This window comes from Cordyceps javanica, chromosome 1 (genome assembly GCF_051103115.1).
Source record: "Cordyceps javanica chromosome 1, complete sequence".
In the NCBI taxonomy this organism is placed as follows: Eukaryota; Fungi; Ascomycota; class Sordariomycetes; order Hypocreales; family Cordycipitaceae; genus Cordyceps; species Cordyceps javanica.
This window is the reverse complement of record NC_139295.1, coordinates 1,217,746-1,241,957: the sequence shown is the minus strand read 5'-3', so window position 1 is coordinate 1,241,957 and position 24,212 is coordinate 1,217,746. Positions and strand designations below refer to the sequence as shown.

At 49.5% G+C, this 24,212-nt stretch overlaps 6 protein-coding genes across 6 annotated transcripts; 1 reads left to right on the top strand and 5 right to left on the bottom strand.

The window, feature by feature from the left end:
* Window positions 1-6,795: 6,795 nt before the first annotated feature.
* Window positions 6,796-7,365, bottom strand: V2A60_000380 (uncharacterized protein; the record flags this gene model as incomplete). Its single annotated transcript, XM_083251751.1, has 1 exon — window positions 6,796-7,365. The coding sequence occupies one exon, from the start codon at window positions 7,363-7,365 to the stop codon at window positions 6,796-6,798; it is 570 nt and encodes a 189-aa protein (XP_083107877.1).
* Window positions 7,366-8,900: 1,535 nt separating this feature from the next.
* Window positions 8,901-9,379, bottom strand: V2A60_000379 (uncharacterized protein; the record flags this gene model as incomplete). Its single annotated transcript, XM_083251750.1, has 2 exons — window positions 8,901-9,234; window positions 9,285-9,379. 2 exons carry the CDS (start codon window positions 9,377-9,379, stop codon window positions 8,901-8,903), a joined length of 429 nt encoding a protein of 142 aa, XP_083107876.1.
* A 2,146-nt stretch (window positions 9,380-11,525) lies between these two features.
* Window positions 11,526-12,020, bottom strand: V2A60_000378 (uncharacterized protein; the record flags this gene model as incomplete). The annotated part of the gene is made up of 1 exon (XM_083251749.1): window positions 11,526-12,020. One exon carries the CDS (start codon window positions 12,018-12,020, stop codon window positions 11,526-11,528), a length of 495 nt encoding a protein of 164 aa, XP_083107875.1.
* A 4,055-nt stretch (window positions 12,021-16,075) lies between these two features.
* Window positions 16,076-17,881, bottom strand: V2A60_000377 (uncharacterized protein; the record flags this gene model as incomplete). The annotated part of the gene is made up of 4 exons (XM_083251748.1): window positions 16,076-16,276; window positions 16,335-16,953; window positions 17,157-17,830; window positions 17,876-17,881. 4 exons carry the CDS (start codon window positions 17,879-17,881, stop codon window positions 16,076-16,078), a joined length of 1,500 nt encoding a protein of 499 aa, XP_083107874.1.
* Window positions 17,882-21,039: 3,158 nt separating this feature from the next.
* On the top strand, window positions 21,040-22,366 carry V2A60_000376 (uncharacterized protein; the record flags this gene model as incomplete). The annotated part of the gene is made up of 2 exons (XM_083251747.1): window positions 21,040-21,708; window positions 22,286-22,366. The coding sequence occupies 2 exons, from the start codon at window positions 21,040-21,042 to the stop codon at window positions 22,364-22,366; spliced, it is 750 nt and encodes a 249-aa protein (XP_083107873.1).
* Window positions 22,367-23,213: 847 nt separating this feature from the next.
* Window positions 23,214-24,110, bottom strand: V2A60_000375 (uncharacterized protein; the record flags this gene model as incomplete). The annotated part of the gene is made up of 1 exon (XM_083251746.1): window positions 23,214-24,110. The coding sequence occupies one exon, from the start codon at window positions 24,108-24,110 to the stop codon at window positions 23,214-23,216; it is 897 nt and encodes a 298-aa protein (XP_083107872.1).
* Window positions 24,111-24,212: the final 102 nt, after the last annotated feature.

The window sequence follows — 24,212 nt, the reverse complement described above, 5'->3', positions numbered from 1 at the left end:
GACACGACGTGAGAAATTGCTCGTGAAGCCGCCTAAGCAGTGGCATCTTGCCTGGGTCCAACCATCGCTCAGCTCTTTAGTTCAGGATGCCTGGGAAGACCATTTTTCGTGAGCGCACGACAAGGTAGCACAGCGATGTTGAACTTACGGCAGAGGCCAACCCATACGGTTGCATAATACGTCAATGTATTATCTGCTTTTCATGGTGCGATTCCTGAAAACCGAACCGCAAAGCTCATGCTCTTTCAGAAGAGCAGAAATAGCACCTTCTATACTCATAATCATTCGCTTCGTTCTTTCGACTGTCGCCGGGTACTGTTTTTGTTGTTGCCATCTAGAAACGTCGGCGGCCATTTTAGTTAATCGACGTCGTTTTCGAGCAATAGTCGCGCACAAGGTGCATGTGTCGGGTTCATGGGCTACATCGTAGACCAGCTTCAGCCCGCAAGTTTCGCCAATCCTGTGCTCTTTTGTGCATTGTTGCCGGAATGTACCCCACCTCCAGAAACCACAGGCCCAGACTTTTTGGTCAAAGAAACACATAATAAATAATTTCATAAAAACTCTGCTAAGAGACTGGCGTTGTTCGAAAAGAGTCGTAGCAGCAGGGCCAACGCAACTATTTCTTGTTGGTACGGACGAGCGACAAGGCTTTGCCAAGTGGGGAGCAGGCCGACTCGGCTGCCCTTGGCGGAGTAATGCAGATCACCTGAAGGGCACATGCTACGCACCCTTTCCACAGCAAGTAAGCCAACAGAACAGTCGGGAAAATCCCAATTGATGAGAATGGTGGTAGCAAACCAGCAAATGCCCGAGATACCGGCTAAAATGAGACACGTATCTGGGCTATGTATTCGTCGATCAACGTAGACAGATAGTATGATATAGACACAAGCAAAGATAGACCAGGCGCTGCAACGTGGAACCAAGATGTACCCATGATCTACCTGATCTAGGTCACCTCCATAGACTAGAACTATCATCTGTCAGCCTATAGGCAGGCTTGAGAGAATAGGTGATCATTATACTTACTGTAGAGAGAGTCAGCTCAACACTGACGAGCGGTGTAAGAACGGTGTGAGTAATGAGGGGCACCCGTGGATATTGAGCTCTGGCCATTACACCTGGCGAACTTCGAAGAGCGGTTATGACAGAAATGAATAACAGACAGAAACAGAATTTATTATGGGAATCCTGTACATGGCCTAAATAGCATAACCCTTGGCAGTATCGGCTCCCACCGAGCCAATCGGCAGCGTACCCGAAACTCCAATTCTGGGGCAAGCCTCAGTGTTGAGTTCTTACACACCAGATTTCCACTCTCGTCCAACTGCAAAGCTATGGAAGGCCAAGAAAATAGTCACACAATTAGTCTTGTGCAGAAGCGGTATAACTGAGAGCTGTGTAAGAGCCGTTTTATATCACCGACAGTCGAGGGCCAGATTGCTGTGCTACATGCCCTACAAGTTTCAGAGGTCCACTGACGATTGTGAGCACTTTTCTAGCATGTCGCCGAAGAAAGAAGTGGCATCATCGTGCATTGACTTATTTTTGAAAATTTTGGCAAGTATAATTAGTGGCTAAGTGTGACAATTTTGGTATTAAAATCAAGTTGCTTGTTCGACCTGCATCGCCACATCCATCAGTGCTCAACAAGGCGTTACTTTCTGCGGGTTCAAAAAGATGTATCGTCATCTGGTCGTATCTTTCCGTTGTCAGACCACAAAGGAAATATGATCGGCTCATACGGGGACGACGCTATGTAGAACACGGGCTGGATTCCCCGCGGCCACAACAAAAGGAGGAACATCCTACCCATGACGTTAGCACTTGTTTTGGCATCAAGAACAGACTTCACGAACTTCAGCGACAACCGAGCCAGCCATAACAGTGGCACCTTTGCCAACGATCTTACCAGGCAAGATCGTCACATTTCCCCCAATCCAGCAATCTGAATCAACGATGACTCCTTTGGCGAAATGAATGCCCCGAAAAGTTTGGCGGTATCGAGGGTCTGTAGATATCTCCTCGGTATAAATGCTGACACTGGGACCAATTACACTATTGTCGCCAACATGTATACGTCCCGCATCATTAAAGACACAGTTATGCTTAATTGATACGTTCCGGCCAAAAATGATGTTATAACCGTAGTCGCAATGGAAGGGAGCTTCAATAGCAACTTGTGAAGGAGCACTGCAGAGTTCCCCGAGAGCTGGTGGCTGCGATCCTGAGGCCAGCTCACCAAATCTTATCGTTTCCAAGAAGCGATGAGTGTGTTCCTCAATCGAAGCTCCTGTTCTGACAATAGTGTTGAAAAGTCGACAAGACATTGCGGCACGATCACGTTCAAGGCTTAGCTCCTGGTCAAAGTGACAGAACCCATAACCTGTAAGCATTTTTCCTTTCTCGGTAGACCTTCTCGTAGCAATTGGTAGAGCATTCAGACAGCCGTTTCGCTCTGTAGCCGCATATGAGAGGGTCATTTGCGCTACTGCCCGAGGGCTGCTAGCAATAGAGCGCGTGACAGGAAGGATCATGTCCTTTTGTGGTAGTCTGAAGTTGCCGTTCGAGTTTTCATTATGCAGAGGTTCAATGGTCGTAGTAGTGTTTTCTCGAATGCTCGGTGCAGAATATCCTGCACAATGATAATTGCCTCTTTCGCAGTTGTAACCTACCGCAAGTTAGTGTCTGAGATAACGTAAGCGATAATAACACGTACATATAGGTTTTGCCTCGTCACATTTCTTCTTTCGTTTGCGGCAGGTAAAACAGCCTGTTTTTGTTCGGGTGGAGAACCTTCGTTGGCGCTTCTTCGCACCAGATTGCAATCCGACATGCATGCTGGACGCTGAAGCAGCTTGATCAGAGTGCCTTTCGAAATGGAAGACTCTCTGCTCGGACTGACTGGATTTTTGCGGAATGAGGAGTTCCTTGATAGAGGCCGGGCGATTCCTTGCAGCTGATTGGCAACAAGGGACCGGGCCACTGTACGTGGCGTCTGTCTGACATCCTGCCTCATCCGTTTCCTCTCCCGATTTGCTGCTATTTCGAAAATCCCTCGTAGAGAAGGTATTTTAGGAGAATTCTGGCGGGAAATTCTCAGTAGAAGGCGAGAGAGATGAGAGCGATGATGCATGGCGGCTTGGCTCAGCTGCTCTAGATGGCGAAGTTGAAATCGTAAGCGCAGAGGTTGGTGTCGAATGCTCGACAGTCATATTTAGCGCGGTGAACCCTGGCATGGTTAAAAAATGTTCATGATTCTTGGACTTCAAGCAGAAAAGCTGCAACAGTCCAGGTCGAACACCTGCGGCTTTAGTGTTGCTCATCGAATATGTTGTGAGGCATGTTGGGTTTAATAAGGCAGTCGCGATCCTGTCGCCGACGAACATGGGAGCATTTGATAGGTTCGGTCTCAGCCGAAGTGGGCCAAAGTGAAAGGCAGTCTACCGATTGGTTCGTCAGCCAACGAAAGAGAAGATTTAATATAGAAGACTCGGTATTAATAAAGCTAATATTAGAACATTATGAGAGAAGTTTTACGCATGAGCTAGCCGCCGGAGTTCTCTCGAATCACAACAATATGGATCCAAGATACAAAAATAGGATAACAAAGAAAACACCGTTGGCGGCTAAAGCGGTTCCGTGATTCGTTATGGAATCGTTCCACTAGTGAATCATGTCAATATATTCAGGAAACAGGAAACGTGCCTGAAAGCGAGTAGAAATTTAAATCGCCTTGCATATCGGCTGCTCCTAGATTATTCTCACCCTGGTTTAAGCAGAACAAGTCATGGCAAGAACAAGTAATATCGAGCGCACTGAGTGGAGAGCCCGCTGTAGATCGAAGCTGGCTGAGCATCTAAGTATTCTTGCAGGCGAAGTCTGCCGCGAAATCGACTAACAATTGACAGGGACTCAGCTTGGGATAAGTATTGATCCGGCCAATGTCAGGCTGCTGCCTCAGAGCGACGACCCTTATTCTTGGGTGGCATTTGAAGGAAAAGAAAGTCTGTTCGAGCCAAAATTATTTCAGAGGCACTTGAGCAAGCTTTCTATAGGCCCCCTCATGGAACTATGTCGCGGGGTTGGAAACACTTTTCGAGCAGTCTCTAGTTCGCATGAATCCGACACTAACAGCGGGAACGCGCGTCTCATCTCAAATGACCAATCAACAAATTTGATGAGTGACATGGCACGGCTGAAAAGAGAGCTCAAAAGATTCAAACGCAAGAAAGACGGACTAGCACGTCAGAATAAGAGACAAAGAATGCTGATCGCGAAATTCAAGTCTATTGCTCATGGCATTCTTCAAGCCGCATCCGATGTTTCTGTATAATACATTTCTTATTTGCATATTGAAGATATCCTAGTAACATCCTGTGACAGTTGCACCGCGTTTCAGATCTTTAGAGTAGTCAGTGTATTTATTTTTGGTCCCACAAGAAAATTTCTCTCGTATGGCCTATTTCCTTGTACTTTTTTCCTGAAAATAGTAATAAGCAGTCCGTAATCAGAAATGAGGTTCAACTCCATAACGGTCAACTCTTGAACTATTTGACTGCATTTTGTGATACTCCCGCTTCTGTGCCTCATTTCTAGCATCAAAGCAATCATGGAAGAATGGACTATTGCCTATCGTAAGCCTGGCGGCATTTTTGCATGGCTCGGTTTCTCGAGTGTCGATATAGAAATCTTGTCATTGCGATTTCATCCGGTGTCTGGACGAACATACCAGTCTTACGTTCGGCGGGATCGCGTCAGCCGCGAAAAGATACAGATGCTCGAGCCAGCTGTTCGAACCATTGTTCAAAGAGTGCTGGAGCAACGCCAAACGCACACATGCTCCGCTAGAGATGATTGGGATCTATTCAATCTCGACGCTCGCACTCTGGTGCCGACTCCCCGACTTTATGGCGACAGCTTGCATGAGTGCCACTTTGTTCTGATGAGGACGAATGAAATTTTCTAACTGGTGAGAACGTAACGGCTATTGTTCTAGTGCTAGTTCAACACTCTAATCACTGCCAGGATCTTTTGTTCAACTTTCAGTCGGCTTCATATCCATTTGAGACAACTGACTTGAAACGCAAAGTTCCGTGTCACTGCAGACGTTGCCACAAGTGCAATGCACTATACAAAAATGTTAGCACAGCCAGATAGTTAATAGAGAATCGACTACGCACGATCTTCAAGTTTCTTCGTTCTAGCAGCCAAGAACTGGAGACGTCGTTGGAGTTCCATGATGGCCTGCATGAGATTGTCGTGACACCCACAAGATGCTGGTAGGGTGACACGGAAAATGGTGGGTCCGGGCCAGCGACGATCAAACATCCCATCTGCATTAGTTAGAGGAGGAGTCAAGGGAGTAATTGGGGTTGCCGGCATGGATGCGCTTTGGCTATCCGTCGCTATTGGGCTTGAGGTATCAGACATTGCTAGAGACGCTGCCATGGCCGGTGGCAACCATTTGTTGCTCCAAATAGGTGACACAGATCTTTATATACTGATTGACACAACTTTTGGAACGCCCTAGTTGCCACTGCCTGCGCCGTCTATGGTCGTATGACTCATTTATGGACGCCTGCGGTAAGCGTCCCGATAATATGAGCGAGACGCTTGCTGCCTGTTATTCTACGGTTCGTGAAGCTTGGTGATCGTGTGTGAAAGGCCATGGAATCCGCTAAACCAATCGGCTTGGTACCTTCATCGCCGCTCCACAATACTCGGGGCTGACGAAACAAATCGACTGCTTTCCACGAGAATCGGTAGTGTTCCGGACCAATCGGCTGACTACCTCTAGCATTCGTAACTCTCCGACCGATCGGCTGCGGACCGCGAGAATTACCATGCTCTTAGTCCACCCGGCTGTGCACCATCGCAACCGATAGGTTGCCAAATGGAGACGGTCGTGTAATTTGCATCCGATTGGCTTGCGGTGAGGATTTTGCGTGGTCTAGCTGTTGCCTGGATCACTGCACCTCGAGCTTTAACGTTTGCCAACTATGGGCGGCCTGCCATTTCGTGAGGCAGATTAACTGGCCATGACATGGCTGTGGCTACATATACACAAAAGTCGAACCCCTTTAATTTAAATCATTGAATCATGGGTTGGCCCAATTGTGAGTTTCACGACTCGTGAAAGTATATATATCCTCCATGAAACTTTTGACCCGCCAGAGTGGACTCTTTTCACTGTGCTAAATTCAGCATTGTAATTATTATAGAATTGTTACCATAAGAGACAGAAAATTGAGGCTCCCATGATCCAAATAGAAGTTGGCATTCTGATTTTAAGACTCTCTGTGTTATGACCCGAAGAAACAAAGTAGCCCAGGCACATAGCTACACCCTCACCCGGTTTATCAGCAGTTGGTCTATCCTCGTATGCGGGTACAGCATTATATCCAGCTATATCTATCGAAAAGCATGGAGCAGGTTTTATTATCTTGGTCTGAATGTCGTTTTCAGTCATACTTTGGTTCGAAGGCTCTCTTATCATAAGTTGTGACCTTCCCATGAGATACTCTGGCTTATTAGTCTCTAGAGCCATATATGCCTCTACCATTATTGGAGTTCCGATATGGGTGGCATTCTTCCTGAGAGTCTGCGAGCCGACTGAAATACTCGTTGAATGAATAGTTTCGGTTATGCCACAAGACGTTGGAGGAGTTTTATTTTCCACCGAGGAAGTGGCCACGGGTTTATAATAAACTACCGCCAGCCATGGCAGAGTAGCGAAATGAAGGTCATAATATGAAAGTACATTTTCGAACAGTACGCAAATTATCTGATCTATTTGATCTTTGAGCCTCGCAAGACAGCTTCCATTTCGGGCGACAGAGCCACAATGTCATGTCCAATCTCTGCACCAAAGCCTAGTAAGATTTCGACAATGTCGATGAAGTCTCTTGCGACTGCGAAATACAAAGCTGTTCGCCCGAACTCTCCCCGAACATTGGGATCAGCCCCATGATGAAGAAGCAGTTGAAGCTGCGGTAGATTATCAGCCTGGGCCGCAACGATCAAAGGCGTGTTAAGGGCAAAGTTCCTATCGTTGAGTAACGCGACGAGACTTTTTGATAAGAAATTGCCGGACAGAAGTATCTGTAAGAGCTTTTGCCCTGATGAATTTTGTGCCAGAACCCCGCCTCCAGATAGGATGTGGATAGCTGTATTTCCACCACGTCCCGGAACGAAAGGATCAACTCCAGTGCTGAGAAACTCCATGAGAGTCTCCGTCTTGTCACATGCAAAGTATTTAGAGGGGGTATTCAAGAGCATGTGAAGTACTCGATCGCCCTTTTGGCCTGGCAGTTCGGGATTCATATTGATGTTGGCAGCGCCGGAAAGGGCAACGATCATGTGTGGCCCTTTCAGACAAGCTTCATATATCATCCACGAGTCTGCAGGAATTATATGAAAGGCATTTTCTTGAACTTGTAGTCGAACAAGGGCTGCGTCGTTGTTCAGAATGGCGTAAAGAATGTGCGAGCAATGAGAAGACATAGGGACGATAAGTGCGGCGGGAAGTGAAAAGAATGGTCATGACCAAAAGTTACCTTAGAATGGACTCGAAACGACTGTAGACTTTCTGTTATTTGCTGCTCGATAAAAAGGGAAAGCTTACGCAATAAAGCCTGGGGCTGAATTTGTGCTGCATCGGCGCGAGCCGATCCAATCGGCTCAGCGCCTCCTCCATAATACTTTCCGGAAAAAAAATCATCTCGCTGTACACAGATATAGGGGGAAACACCCGCGTTAATTCGTCGTGCGGGCTAGGTTATGCGTGACACGGAAAGCACCAATCGGTATGCTGCCTTGCGCTCTTCACAGGTCAATATGTTGGCTGGTCTGCCCAGCGAGCGGAGCTCTCCGTAAAGTGTGTCACACACCTCAGAGATGATGGCACAAAATGCGACTTTGCACAGCCCAGACTTGTCTTGACTCAGTTGTGGCTTATTCCTGGTTCTTTTGCCTGCTGTCATGCCCGAGAGATTCGCCGATTGGTTTCCCATTATTCGGGTGATCCAATAGCAACGCAAAGCTCCCCTACAACGTCACAATTTGTCATCTTTCGTTTAGTGGATTCGAAAATCCGTTTTTGGTATGTATTGCATGTATCTAATATTAATGCAGAAAAATATCACCCAAAAAAGATCGGATCGTCGTTGCCGAGTCGAAGCTGCTTGCTGCCTAACTTGTTTGCAGGTCCCGCCCATCCTGCACATCGCTATCTGGACAGACTCGAGCCAAATCCCCCTCTAAATCTGCTCGAGTGTCTTTCAGTCTTTTGCGATTCTCTGAAACGACTAGGACCACGTAGCCCATTATGTCTTTCAGCGTCCTCTGGCAAACTTCAGCTGTTGACTGCCAGCATTTTACTGCTTTCTTGAGACTGCAATTCTCGATTTCCATGTCATCGAGCTGTTTAAGAAGTAACCTATTTTCCACTTGCAGGTCATGCAGTTGTCTGCGTAGGATACCATGCTCTATCATATAGTCGGGAGTGTCGCCATCGTCGAAGAGACCGACGGCTGGTCGAGCGGGTCGTACTGGCGGATTATGTTGGCGAGCATGTTGCGGGACGTCGATTGAATTCGATGCATTTCCAGCGGCCTCAGTTTCGCTGTATACTGAAGAAGACTGGCTGTTTGTTTTGCGGCCGCGTACATTGGGCATGAACCCGGGTAACGCGGGGAGTGGTTTGTCAGTTGCCTTCATTGTAGATGTCTAATGTTGAAGACAGCCATGTTATCTAAAAGTCACCTGAAATACCATAGACAAAACAGAATAAATTTGGTGGAGAAAGAGGCTCTACCATACATGTTATTAGCTCTGGCGAACACTAAAAATAAAGAGAATATCGGCACCAGTGTAGGCGGACACCGCCACGGCGTCTAAGGCAGTCTGCTCCAGCCGTAGGGCGGAGGTTTCATGTCCATGGCATCCTCCTCCTCCTCTTCCTCGCTACTGTCGTCTGCAGTAGCACTAGTGCAGTCTGAGCTATCACTGAATTCATCATCTGATTCGATGCTTTGGATGTTTCTATCCGCAAGACGCATGTTTAAGATGCGCTCTTCCTGTCTGGCCATGCGGTCTTCTTGCAGAGCCATGCGCTCTTCCTGCTTTTGAAGCCTTTCTTGTTTTGCCGCTGACTGCTGCTGTAGAACCTCAACAAGCTGCCGAAGCTGGGCGATTTCTGTCATCAGTTTTGCTTCCAATGACACAAGGCTGCGGAGTTGTTTAGCGAAATGTCTCGCATGCACGAAAGGCTAACTTACGCGGCGTTGCAGGTTTCATGGTTGGTGTCAGTGAACATTGAGTTCATGAAGCCATCATTGTCGAGGATGAAGGTGTAGTCGCTGTTAGAGTTCATTGTGCTTGTTGGAAAGCGGAGGTGAAAGATTGCAGGTTGTCTGTGGAGAGACAAACGGATGATGCACGGGCAAGCGGCACTTTATGTAGAAATGAAGGCGCACGTACTATCTACCCCTGGCGCGTAATGCAGATGCTAGAAATCGCTTTCAGAGAGTGGCTTTAGGAAACCGGGAAATTCAAACTCTGGAAACCAGATTATGCTTTCGCGTAGCCAGTCCTAAAGCTAGGGGCATGAAATCGGAAATCGATAACCGGGCGATGTGCAATAAATAAGTTCGCTTGATCCGTTTCTGCTCGCAGCTTTTTTCTCTTTATGTCGAGTAAGAAAGCAATATGCTGCAAAAGAACATCATCGCCATCATTATGACTTTCGCCACGTTTGCATCCTCTCAAGCAACGCCCGCAATCTGCCTCTGGGACCCTGTGCTCAATGTGGCGGCAGGCACCGAGCTAACGGCGAAAATAACCGCTGCCTCTCCTCAACGCTGTCTAGCGGAGCTCGCTTTTGGCGATGGCACATATTTGCCGATCACTTGGTCATTCAGCGCCTCAGGATGCGCGGGAGTGGAGACAGCAACCATTACATTGCCAAACGGTGTTCCTAACGGGGATGCGTTCATTACGTGGTAGGGAGGAAAGAGAAAATAAAACAAGGCTGGGCCAAACTAACAAGCTATGACAGGGATTGTGCAGGAGATAACACCGCAACTTGCATTCACGTATCTTTGGTCAATGGCACAGGAAATCTCGACGGCACCGCGACCCAGCAGACTGGAGTTGTCAGGTGTTCTGATTCCAGCCCTGCAACATTCCTAACGCGGACATCCACCTCATCAAGTACTATTTCAACGGGCCAGAGCTTCCCGGATCACAATTCCGTAACAGCTTCTACCGGCGTGGCCGCCTCGACACCATCTAACGGGAGCGTTGGTCCAAGTCCAACGGCCTCCCTCGGTACGACAGCCGCGGTTTACCTGACAGCGAGCGGGCGCTCATTGAATCCAACAAGCGGGCGGAGCATGCCGAGCACCCCGAGCACCCCATTCACACCAATCACCAGCACAGTCAGTACACCCTCTTCCAAATCCTTCAGTTAGAACATAACCAATAACTGAGTTGCAGACTGCATTCGCAATCACAGCGGTAGCTTCATCTAGCAGCAGCGCGAGCGCCGTGGTCACCACTGGAAAAGACCCTCTTAGTCTGGCCTCGCCCCCACCGTCAGATACTTCTAGTGGGTTGATGGCGACCGGTGAGGGAGTTACAGTGACTGCCTGCGGGACGCCACCAACAAGCAAGGGCACCATGAGCGCTTCGCCCTGAGCGTCTACAAATAGACCATTCTCGCACTTTACCGAGCTGGCCTCGGACCAAATTAACAACCTTCCAATCGTTTTTCTGGCCTTTACTATAAGTTTCTCCATTTTCTTTTTCTTCGAAACCCTCAATTTCTGCCTATCTCAACATGCCTACTGAAAGGGCTTGGCCGACAAATGTTTACGATGCGAAGGGCTCACTCTCAGCTAAGAGCGACGCTTCTAGCAAGTCGCGAGGACCGACAGGCAATAATGGATCCAGGTTAGCTGTATATGACCCGGAAAATGCCATTAGCTCGCCGTCGAGCGTGCCTCCAAACGTGTCTTCAAGCATGCCTCCAAACGTGTCTTCAAGCATGCCTCCAAACGTACCGCCGAGCGAGCCTCCAAGCAAGGCTCCAAGCAAGCCTCCAAGCGATAATATATCTGCTCAGATAGGCGCAAATGCACCAACCCTGCCAATCACGAATAATCTTGGTGCATTTGTTCATCAGTTGCCTCTTATTCCGGCATTTCAAACTGCAACTGTAACGCTTCATGGAACTGCAGCCAATGCCCAGCCAATGCCAGATCCAGTCACAGAGTACCGCTTAAAGGCTGTGGAAACAACTGTCACCGGTTTGGAAACAACTGTCACCGGTTTGGAAGCAGAAATTCGGACTTTGAAACACTCTCAGCGATCTGGGGGACATTCGAAGAAGAGAAAGACATCACGAGGGGCATGATTTTAGTTCATCGTTTAGTTCTCATAGTTCATATAGCTTGAAATGGCATTTCTTCTTAATTCCACATCGACCAAAAGCGTTCAAATTTTCGCAAGCTATCTCTCTACCTAAGTCTGCGTGTAGAATCATGACCGCTATACTGCCGGAGCATAGAGGCGACGAGCTGGATCCACTGCTGGGGCTGCTCCTCGCCTCCTGGATCGCTGTTATAGTACTCCCAGCCCATTATGCCACCAATTTTCCCATATTCTTCACGCAGAGCATTAAGCGTCTGACTCAGTTCTGACAACGGAATGTACCCATAGCCGTTGTTGGGCGAAGTTAGCTGACCGACCACAATCCTTTGTGGCTTCCAGCCTGCAGCTATCACTTTTCGAAAATCGTTAGGTGTAGACATTGTTCCGAATCCGCTGTAGAATTGCGCGTTGTAGAACGTGATATCGGTACCGACAGTAGCTTCTAGAGCTGGATAACTAAACCCGCTAAGATTTGCATCATCCAGAAGGGCTGAAGCAACTGGCGCTAGAGTAATGATGAAATCACTTCCGAAATCGTTTCGCAACCTGCGAATCAGTCGAGTGACACCGTTCAGAGACATTGGTTCTTCAATATCAAGGTCTATGCCGTCCAATCGGGTTGCTTTTATCATTTCGTAGAGCTGCTGATAATATATGTCGAATACGGCGTCGTCGCCGTCCAATGTCGCTGGGGTAAAAGAGCCCGTTGCGGCACCTCCAACCATCCCCATCACCTTTACACCCGCGACTTTCATCAGCTCAACCTCTGCCCAAAGAGTTGCGAATACCGGGTCTTTCGGGTCGTGGTCATTCAGACGGATTCCAGAGCCTTCGTTTATATGAAAGGCAGCGACAACAAGATGCGTTACAGAAGATTTGTGTTCTTCAATGAGTGGCAAGATAGAAACCGGGCGTCCGTCGAAATGGTGAGTCGATTGGACATATAGAACCAAATGAGGTCCTGCTAAGGCGAGACAGCGGGGTATTGAAGTTCTGGCGAGGGCTAGAACTAGAAGAAATAAGGCAATGGCCGTGATAGACAGTCTGGGCACTCGAAAAGCCATAATCGCTTGCAGTATATGAGTGCGACAGATGCCATCCACAGATACAAGGCTGAGAGGTCATTAATATAGCACAAGGGAGAGTCTTGCCGGTTCCACGTAGACAGGCCTGGGCAAAAGAACAATATAAACTGCATCCAACCAAATACAATACCGCCAGGATCCTGAGATGATACTATCTTTAGCTCGCTTGAATGCGGCTGGAACACAGCCGATTGGTAGCTCGGCCCCTTCTGCTTGAAGGGCTGCCTGCCTCAATGGCAGTTGAGCTGAACTCCGTGACCGTTTTGTACCGGTAGGCACACGTTTCAATATTCTGATCAAAATTGCTACGGCTACCGGAACGCGAACGCATCACCGCTTATAGTTCTTACTCGGAGACTTCTGCCAAGATACCTGTTGCAAGGTGAACTGCACACGCAAGGCAGCGGGTTGCTGGCCGCACCGCACTCGTCCGCGCGAGGCTATCGAGCCCGTGTCGGCTCGCAAGCCGGCCACCACCTCCAGCTAGCAAAAAGCGTAGATATACTATATTACTCGTATGATTGAGGGATGCATGGTCATACAATGTCGTAATAAGGCAGTCAGTACAGCCAGTCAAGATCGCTACGCCGGATTAAGAATTGACAATGTCCTCCTTAGATCGTTCCGTCTGCCTTGAATCACGAAGATCTGGTCGTAGTACTTCGTACCACTTAGCGAAATATAATAAACCCCCTTCACAGAAACTGTGATATCTTCACAAGGTAAGTGGGAGAATCGTTATGTGGAACGACAAATCAACTACCCTACACATTCAGCAAATAATGCGCGGCTCTCAACATTTGAAATCTAAACCACACTGACATGTCAATCCCATGTATTTATTCAGACGCTAGAGTCCTATATGGTGACATAGCTACAAACGTAGCGATTCTTACTCTTTGTGAACCCATCTGCGACCCTCGAGCTCTTGTTGGGACCAAGCTACCTGTAAACAAGATCCAGTATTCAGACAATAAACGTCTACTTCCCGTCTTTTGCTGGGTTCTTCCGCGTGATCGAACGTCCACGGACTTCCACGGCGACTGGGACATTTTCCCATAGTCTTCCGGGAGGCGTTGGAGTCGTTGGAGTTTCGGGGACTGGTTCGCGCTGCATGACCCGGTCCATTAGCGCCACACGATAAATAGAGCTATCACGTACCTGTTTGCGGTCCATTTCTCTGATTCTGAGCTCAAGATAGCCCCAGACCTGCTGCAATCGGGCTACGTTCTCGTTTACGGCATATGAGAGACAATCTAACTCGGAGCGAACATGTCGCAGAGTTGCCTGCATCGAAAGGACCTCTTCAGTGGAGAAATGGAGTTCCATACTTGCGATATGTTGTTAGCACTTTGGCTGCTTCCATGTTGGCGTGATCTAGTTATCTTATTTATATTTGTGGTGTTTGTACTTTCATGAATCCTAGTCACTGCCATTTAAAAATAGAATCCAACAACTAAGTATTGTGTGAATACAGCATGATCAAGTGCCGGAAGGATGCAAAGACAGAGAGCATCTAAAAATAGGCGTTCCTTCTACACAATCCAGTGTAGTAAAGTGAGGGTTTCAAAACATAAGTTGTCCAAAAATAGGCACGTCATCATCGTCGTATCAGTGAAGATGGGCGGGCCAGAACCACTAGAAATAGAAGTTGGCTCGACGCCACAATTTCTAGAGCCTGGTACAGCTTTTGATCAGCATCGGCCGTGGTATTCTACTGTAACAAGACTCGTAGTGACTCGTCAATATTATTCCGCCCCCATATTTTGACTCTGTTGTATCCACGGAAGTATTGACACGCAATCTAATTATAGACTTGCCTCGACGTTCTTATTTAGCACATGTTACAAGTCACCCGAAAACAGTGACGGCGAAAACGTCATTGACTTTTATGAACGTCTATGGTAAGTGAGGTGAGCCCCAGTGGCCACATAGTCGCCGCTCTATGACATGACCGGCTTCGGAAGCTAATCAGATAAACTATATACTTCTGGGTAATAGTCTTCCTCTTCTTCTTCCGCTGGAAAACTGCCACCGTAAGCCCTGCTGTCGCTTGATTCCGATGTTGGTGGCGATCGCGGCGGACTGTCTTGAAACTGGCCCAGTCAGTGATCACTGTGAGCGATTCCCTTTCAGATGAACCCTTACCACGTTCCCGAGCGTCATCGTTAGCTGACCACTCAATTCATTTGGAATTGCGTCGTTCGCCATGATTGTCATGACCAGTTCATGTTGCAGGGAGCATACTGCGATAGCTACGTTCCTAGACAGATAGTCATTCAGCCCTGAAGACTGAGAGAGAAAAGTCAAGGTCTGGAGAGACTTTTGGAGCACAGCAATCAGATCATGAAGCATGCGGAGTTCTGCGGCCGACATTTTGAATATAGCGAGCCGTGCTGAGTGGATGTATAAGATGTGTCAAGGCAGAACGAAGTGCCCCAAAGCAAATGAATGGCCGAATTTTGGCTAACAATTGTGGATGGGGAGCTAGCTAGTTTAATTGTGAGAGATACCTATGTAGGCGGGTTCTTCTAAATACTTAAGTGCGTGGGACTTCAAGCTCTCCCCTGCTGGAGGTACTGGTCTAATCAAGTTGAGGGACGCTGCCGATTGGCTCGGCTTTCGCCGAGCCACGGAAAGGCAAAGCGCCGATTGGTTCAGTATTAAGCGATAGTGACTGATGATTACATTGTCTTTCGCCTTGATCTGGTCAGCCTCAAGCTTCGCCTCCACATCAACGATGATCGCGAACATCGCTGTCATAGTTTCTCAAGTTCTTAGGACTAGGGACTACTTGTGTTTATCCATGTGCATTGTTGTTCCTACACCCAAAAAAAGCGAATTTGAATTTATAAAGAACGGTATATTCATTCTCACACTATCGGCTGAAACTCATTTTGTTTCTCTCAAATGAGAACGATACATTTGAGGTCTGGACACTGCTACTTACCCTCCCTTTCTTGACCAAAACACAAAAGTAAAATAGAAAAGCCAGCCTGCTGGCTTTTATACGCGACGGATACTTTGCAGTTAGCGCCACCACGAGGGTGTAGAGGAGCCCCGCCGATAACCTTGGCTACCTGCAACTAAATTTCGTGACTCTGATGCCTGACGCGATCCGTTTTGTCGCGGTCGCGCATGCTCCAATTGCCGTGGTGGTGTTGGAAGATGCGAGCCTCCGCGATATCCCTGGCTGGCGGCTTGGTACGGAGGCGGCCCAGGTACCTGGAAATGCGACGCTGGAGGCGGCGGGTAACCCTGAGAATATCGGGGCGGCCAAGGCCACTGGAACGGCCCATGCACAGGTTGCTCTAAGTTCATTGGATCCTGTGGGTATGCAAATGTGTATGGCCAAGATGCCTGTTCCCGTTCCGCAGCAAATTGGTTGCTCGGTGATTGCTGATACGGTTGCGAAGGGTTCCAAGGTGTCCCAGCTGCATAGGGAGGCGGTCCGCTCGGATGGCCTGGAGGATTATACCAAGCTGGTGGGGCTCCATTTGCAGCGGAAATGCCTTCAAAGCTGGGGTGCAGCGCTGCTGGCGTATTTTGGTTCAATGGCTCAGACGAGGCTGCATTGGCCTGAAAATGCCTTGATGGAGTTCGGCGCTGCCCTTGGCTGTCCCTTTGACTCTGCGGCCAATGCCCTTGGCGCCGTGATAGCGCACTCGGTGGCTGTGTCGGGGTCGGGGCAGGTGAGAGAGGGTCTTGCGGAGGACGGTCGCTTCCGGGCCGCTTCCGCGGCCGATTCCAAACTGGGACATGCTCATCGAGGAATGCATTGAGAGCAGAGGCACCTATGCATTCTTTCACCTCTGATTTGGTGAACCAGATTTCCTCAGGGGCGTACCAGATGAGGAAAGTGTCCCCTTTCTTTTCTAGTCCCTTGCCAACCGAAAAACATAACTGATGAGGAGGTGCCTTCGCTAGATCCAACCCGAATAGCTCCGTCTGATCGCCATAGGGGACCTCTGCGACCTGCTTCCCCTTCTTTTGGCTGTACATTTGGCTCACATACTTGTAGGGCCCAGGAGGGAAGAGCATAAATCTGCTCCCTTGACCGGAGGGAACCTCGAAAGCCAACGAATTCTTGCGGACCTTCCCTTTCAATAGCCCCCATTTACGTTTCGCATCAATTGGGTCGCTTATCTCGTGCCAGAGTTCTGGGAACTCTTGTTTCGAAGGCATAGTGTCAGGGTGGGATGCGAAGCAAGGAGGTCGTACAACATATCCAGCCTCATCGACCCCATTTTCTTGTTCCCACTGGTCTGGATCAAATTCGCTGCCGTCATCTTCAAAACATTGGTCTGTTTCATTCGCTTCTCTCCTCGGTGTTGGTGGAGGTGTATAATCGCCCTGTGCCGCCGTAGCACCCGATCGGCTGGGAGGTGATTCGGCATTGGGTCTGGCAACATTGCGAGGAGCAGATGACCTGAAGGGTGGCGACCTTTGTAACAGTGGCGTACTGTCACTGCCAATCGAGATTGGCGAATCCGGGCCCGGGTGTGGAGTTGGCTCTTCATGAATACCGCCAAGAGCATTGTCTCGTCTGTGCATACCAAATATGTTTGAGCCCAAGTTGCGACCCCCTGCTGTTCCCGCAGTATGTGATGCTTCATCGTTTGCACTTTGTACTGATGGTTGCCTGTAGCCGTGGGGCGTAGTGCCCCGCATAGGCACTGCAGGGTGCGTAGATGTAGCTGGCTGTGAGGCAGCGCGCTGCGTCGTAGTAGGCTGAGATGCGGCGGGCCCAGATCCAGCGGGCCGGGACGCAGCAGGTTCAGATGTAGCGGGCCAAGATGTAACGGACTGAGATGTGACGGGCTGAGATTCAGCGGGCTGGGGCGTAGCAGGTTTAGACGTAGCGGGCTGTGAACCAGCAGGCTGCGAACCAGCGGGCTGGGGCGTAGCAGGTCTAGACGTAGCGGGCTGTGAACCAGCGGGCTGTGAACCAGTAGGTTGAGAACCAGCGGGCTGTGAACCAGCATGCTGCGAACCAGCGGGCTGGGGTGTAGCAGGTTTAGACGTAGCGGGCTGTGAACCTGCAGGTTGTGAACCTGCAGGTTGTGAACCAGCTGGCTGTGAACCAGCAGGCTGCGAACCAGCGTGCTGGGGCGTAGCAGGTTTAGACGTAGCGGGCTGTGAACCAGCAGGCTGCGAACCAGCGGGCTGGGGCGTAGCAGGTTTAGACGTAGCGGGCCGTGAACCTGCAGGTTGTGAACCAGCGGGCTGGGGTGTAGCAGCTTTAGACGTAGCAGGCTGTGACATAGTGGGTTGCGCTGGCTGGGGGCTAGCTGACCGAGGGCTAGCTGACTGAGTTGTTGTTTGTCTTGTCGATGGTGTTGGTGATTCACCGACATCGCCTTTGGAGCCGCCCAGAAAGTAATTGGCCGCCGTTTTTAATATAGACTTCGGTTGTGCGGCATCATTTGAGGGCGCCGCACCTGGGCTGGCGTCAGTGCTGGCGTGCTGCGGTGTAACCTCCGCCAGCTTCGAATTGGCCTCTTTCGCCCAATTTTCCAACCAGCTGTCAAACTTGTTGGAAGAAAAAAGACCAAGAAGGCGAGGCTCATCTCGAGCTGGTTCTGGTACATCACCAAGCCTCGCCAGGAGGTCTCGGTGCTCGTTGCTTACTTTCTCATGACCAGCGCTCTTATCTGCAACGAGATTCCGTAGTTGCCTCACCTGTCTCTGAAAACTTGCTAGATCTTTTGCCATGTCGCCGTGCAAGTTTTCATTTACCTGATTGCATTGAGCGTCGCAGTTTGTCTTAATATACCGTCAGTGAAAGGTTCGAAAGCGAAATCCGGATTCCCGGGTGTGATACTCGGTAAACTGGATAAAACTTTCGCTTTACGGTCGTAAATATTACGGAATCTGTTTCAACAGCAACGTTCGAACTATTTATATTTATATCTAGTGGAAACGGGTTGATTCTACGAAACACTTGTTAATCCTCATCCTTGGGCCTATCACTGTCCATCTATTCTACACTGGTCTTGGCTCAGGCATGTCGTCGCCACCGCAGCCAGAAGCTGGCGCAGCAAGCGGGCTTGGCTTGCAGAGAGGCGCTGGATCCAGAATTTATCATGAAACGGATAATCAGCCGCCACGCGCCGCAGACCCCGAAGAGGATTCTGCGCCTCTCGATGTTGACCAAGAGAGAGATGCTGAGTTCACAATTTATCTCGACACAGAAAATCACATACCGCGCACTGCAGACGGCGAACAGAGCTCTGTGCCTCCCAATGTACTACGCGAGCTTTCCATGCCTCCACCGCCGTACGAGCGAGGCGCCGAACAGGCCGGCGGCACAAGTGGTATGGAAATTATCGAGCAGCTGCAACGCTACAAAAATATCGCAAGCGTGTTGCGTGAAGCCTTAGCTGGAAGGTCATCCATTTTTACAGAGACTGAGATCGGCCTGGCATGCAGCTATATGTGTAGCACGACACGGGACAACCTGATATCAGCTCGTTTCGAAACAGCTGAACAAGGGGCCCATGTTTTTGCTCAGTACAGCCGGGCCCTAGATCTTTTTCAGACAGCAGTGATGGGGGCCCATATCGACTGGCAGCGCATGTTTTTGGAAAACGAGGTCAGACCTCATATTACTGCATCGGCAGTGATAGACTTTTTACTTGTCACCCACATTTTGCTCCCAAGAATGCAGGGGCTTGTCGACTTTATGGATGAGTTTGCGTCTCCATAGTCCAGACTTCTATTTTCTCTATATAAATCATTTTATTATGTGCTTTACCATGCCATACGTGTTGTGCAACTGGCTTGCTCGTGTTCGCAACAATGGACTGTCAAGCAAAAACATGTATCGACAGGACGTCCCGAGCTTTCCTACCTCCCATAATTAGGCAGATTGGTCTAGCCGCTAGTCAGATATATTTGTCACAGATCGTTACTTGGAATGGTGATCAATTCACATGTCTATCGTGCCTTTATTTGTACTACGCCTGTGTAAATGAGTGGCGGTATGTGACTGCGCTAGAAGGTAGCTAAAAGCGCGGAATGCGGTTTTAGGTAGCGAGACGATAAAATGTGTACACAACGCGTTTTTTCGTTTCTCCAAAACTGCTACTTAGATAGAGGTAGTCTCTCTCGGGAATATAAAGGTAGTATTCTGCGTGGAATTGATAAATGGTGGTATACTTAAGCCCGGAGTGAATCAGAACGAGCGGGTTGCTTCCCATCGACTACCTCCTATCTCAAAAATCATGACGGAGAGCTCAGCAGCGCGATCTACACATAATACTGACTCAGAAATCTCAAACCATCTGTTACAGCAATTGCATGATCGTCTACAGTCGGAGCTGAATATAGCTGACTACTTTGACAATGACGACGAGCAGTGGCTAGCGGTGGAGGTGTTGCGAAGGCCCGTCGACACTGCAATGCACGAATAGATTAAAGCAGCCATACGATCAGTTCCTCCGTTGTCAAAAACGTCAAAACAAAGTCTTGGGGACATACGGGCTTTCTGTCAAGCCGTCGCCGCCACCATGCTTCGCTTCGAAGGCGCAAAGAGCGTTTTGTTTCTTCAACTTTATAGTTCAAAAAATCCGTCGGATGCGAAACTTCGTCATTATGCCCTCTTATAGGCACGAGCAGATTCGAACGAAGAGACGTGACGGATACACGCGGATTATGAATGCACACTCTTGCCGCATGACAGATACAGCTATTTTTGACAGAGTCGTTGAAAACACGACTCCTATGTTGAGTCTCACCCCGGAGCAACTCCATCACAGCATCAGGCTACCTATGCCTGCTGAACTATCTTTCCTGGCTGGTCTGTGTAATGACCTAAGCTAAACCCTCCTGGAAGTGGCCTATTTTTCTGAGAAGTCTCATGAAAATCCGGAAGAGTTCTATAGAACTCTAAATGATGCGGAACTGAAGCATATCTACATGTTTGGCAAAGGTATTGTCCCCGTTTTGCGGCAAACTGTGTGCTTGAATTTCCCACCAGCGCTCAGTTTATCTTCTTATAAGTAGCAATAGGCACCTGAATGTTAAGACTGGATTAGTGCTCAAGTAGGTAAAGCCAGCCTATTTTCAGCAGGGATTATGTGGTGACATCCTGTAAGCCGCAGTTCTGATTGCCATCTCAAACTCACGTCCAACAGTAAATTGTACAACCATCATAGAGCTACCCTTGGTGTGGCAAACACGGCTGGCTGTCACCTCTTGCCGCCTGGCCTGGCTGGCCCAGTCAGTTGTGAGTACACTCCACCAGCAAGCTCTGACACAAATCGAGAAACCAAATTGCAAGACCTGTTAACGAAAAAGTACGCCAGTCTGCCTATTTTTAGTTGACCAATAGCAGTCTAGCCCACTACTTAAGATGGAAGGCGCTTACCATTCCCCTGACCCTCTCCGGTCGAGCGTATCGCGGTACCCCTAACCCTGCCCAAGGGGCGGTTCTTGCATAAATACAGCAATTGCGCCGGTCTAAGAAGTCAAAATTCGGGTTTCAAAACAGATATTCTATATTCTGCACATCATGGCTTTCTCTCAGACCCAGGATAGAGCCAAGCGCACATCGCCAAGCCGCTTTCCTTCCCACTGGTCGCGCAAGCTCAGCGACCGCACCGGGGGGCTGTTCAAGAAAGCCAACACGCTATTCCATCTCGAGCAAGCCAGAGTCGCAGTTTTTGTCAGTTCTGGTGGGCATTTCAGTGGCTATCTGAGCCATGGCCCCGCGGACTGGCCGGAGCCGCATCAGCTGGTGGCTTCGTGCAACGTCGCTCTGACTACACCAGATGACCTTGACACTGTGTCACAACGCTATGCGAGCCGTTCGCAGTCAATAGTCTCGACGGCAAGCAGCAATGCAATGACAAGTGGTGGTGAGCAGGACTCTATCATGCAGCTACTGTCGACACTCGAGGAAGAACCTGAGGCTACCACTAGTGCTTCGCTGCCCGCTACCATATCCGGTGCCAATGCATCACTCCTAGACTTCGACCACGACCCGTCCATCAAGGTCTGGACCTCTCCTTCGACACCTGAGCAAATTTCAAAGGCGTCAGAATCGAAAGTTCCTACCGCTCCGATGAGCACGGAGACTCCATTCGAATGTAGAAGTAGCCAGCCCGGCTCGATTTACTTGCGCACAAGTGGCGGCCGAAACTCTCCGAATCATGCTGCAGGAAACTCCAAGCTCAAATCGGTAAGCTTGACGGACGGTAGGGTGCAGAAAAGGCGGGGGGCAGCGAGCGGGAAGATCACGCATGGAGCGACGACCAGGTCTCGTGGGTCTCGTGTGTCAAAAGGCAGGCGTTGATCTCACGATGGAAATGGGATGCTGGTTATCTCAAAAGGCTTAAATTGCACTATGGGTCGTTCACATTAGCTCTAGTAGCTGTTTCTGTATTGCACTTATTTGATCGTCAAGATTTTCGCCCATATCAGTGAAAACAGTCGCGGCATCTTCGTTGTCAGCCACGTCGGTATTACAGCCTTTTTGCCTCACTGAAAGCTCAAAGAAAGGAGTTGGAGAGTTTGCGACATCCAGCGTTGTCTCACTTTTCCACAATCCATCTATCCGTACGCGCACAATGTCTTCGAGCGCACGAATCGTGATTGGTATGGAATGGGAAAAGCTCGGTTCAGTGGACGACGAATACATGCGCCAGTCGGAGGCGTTGCACAAAAAAGACCTGTGGCATGCGCCAGATACTTCACAGTACATCTTGACGGAGTGATCCAGTAGTGTGTGGACCACAGCATTCTGATGGCGCCCGTAGGCAAGGCGGCACTTCAATGTCAGCCGGCACGGAAATGGTGGTCCTGATGCCTCGGCCGGTAGTGTTTGCACCTCCATATAAAATAGCCCTGCAAACATTCTCTGCACGGCCTCGCGAGGGCTGTGGCTGTCACAATTGATCAAAAGAGCCGGCTTGCACTGCCATATCAGCTCACACTCGTGGTCAATGGTGGACGCCACTGTAGTGGCAATGGACCCTCGCCTTTGCAACGACCGGTTCCAGCGTCTCTGTACTCTGGCGCGCAGGCTGTTGCCTTCAAACACGGAGTAATTTGTAGCACTTTTGATGCCAGTCTGAATCGCGACGAAGCCCTTTCCTCGTTCTAGGCCACGCGCCGAAAACTTTGTTCTTCGGGCTTTGAGCTTCCGGGAACAGTCGGGGAGAGATACGTTATGGATGAAGTAGTCCTCCACCAGCCACGCGCCTAGCAATTGTAAGTGCGTGCTTGAAATGGTGCAGGGACAACTTACACTCTTCGGCACACACGACAAGGTCAAAATACTCCCCAATACACCCCAAAAGGTTATCTCTCACTTCCCTCAGCCACTGTAAAACGGACCCGGGCGTACCAGACAAGCCTAGTGCGCGGACACCAACAAGGACAGGGTTGGCAGTCGGTGGACCGCAGGGCGCTCCGCAGCGTGGGCAGCTCAGCGGATCGTATACAGCTAGACAGGAGTCGCAAAGCTGATGGAGGCACGGCAGCTGGCAGGTCGGTATTTTGAGCATGCACATATTACACCCTGGCAACTGGATATGCCCCCGCTGTATAAGTTGTTTGTGCTGCTCGAGGATCGACACTTCTCTCTGCCGGTGCCGTCGAACAATCTGCAAGAAAGGGCCCAATGCGGCTTGCATCAATTCGGAACGCTGTGCACAGCTTTTGAGCAAGCGCCCACCGAAACTTTCAAAAACTAGGCCAGGGGACGAAACTGTAGCTGTTAGTGGATACCTGGTCTGGATATTCGTAATGGCGCAGCTGCGTACCATAGGCGTCATCTCGGTAGGCATTCACAGCCAGACAGGATGCGATGGCCTCGACGTGTTCCGCTCTGATCTCGTCCAAAGAGCGGATGAATTTGATCAAGTAATTCTGCGCCGCTGTCGTAACTTGGGTATGTACACCGCATGCTTGAACATAGTCGAAGCTGTCAGCTTTATAATTATCGACGGCATGTTGGCACAGGCGCTGAAAGCCTCGTTGCGAGAGGCCAAACCCGCAGTTCCAGCGCTCCTCGGTGGTCAGAGCAGCAGATCGAAAAACGTCCGACCAGCTATCTGGTGGCCGCTTCTGAGCAATCTGCACTGATCGAAATCGCGCTCTCCAGCGGTCAGATATCTGATGCCGACTGTGGCCCTCTTGCGGATGTTCGACCCGAACCATGTCAAGAAGCTCGTCAGTGACATGATTATCGAAAGTCTCCTGCACGCAGTCCTTGACCGTTAGAACGATGAGCGACGGTGGCAGCAGGTCGTTAACACGGGGAGAAAACCGGCACAGTCCAGCTACCACTCTCGCGGCCTGCGCCATATCGCCAAGAGCGTCGGCAAAGAGTACAACCGTAGAGCTCAGAGGAAATATGGCTCTAGCAAGGAAATAATCAATTTGCGACGGCATCCATTGCACCTGGCGTATTTTTCGACACCAAGCGCTTCCAGAGTCCACAACCAGCACGTCTTCGGCCATTCGGAGGCGGACCCCTGGCAAAGTGCCCAGATCGCGGGACAGAGCAGTGATGGCCAGAAGCTCGGCCGCGCCACCAATGTTAAGAACTAGATGCCTGGCTGAGTGCATCGACGACATGATGTGTAAGGTTGATGAACGCTGCCACTTCCGCAGCCCTCTGGCGGAGTATTTTATCAAAATGGTACACAAAAAAAACCATTTTCAGTATATTGTAACTTG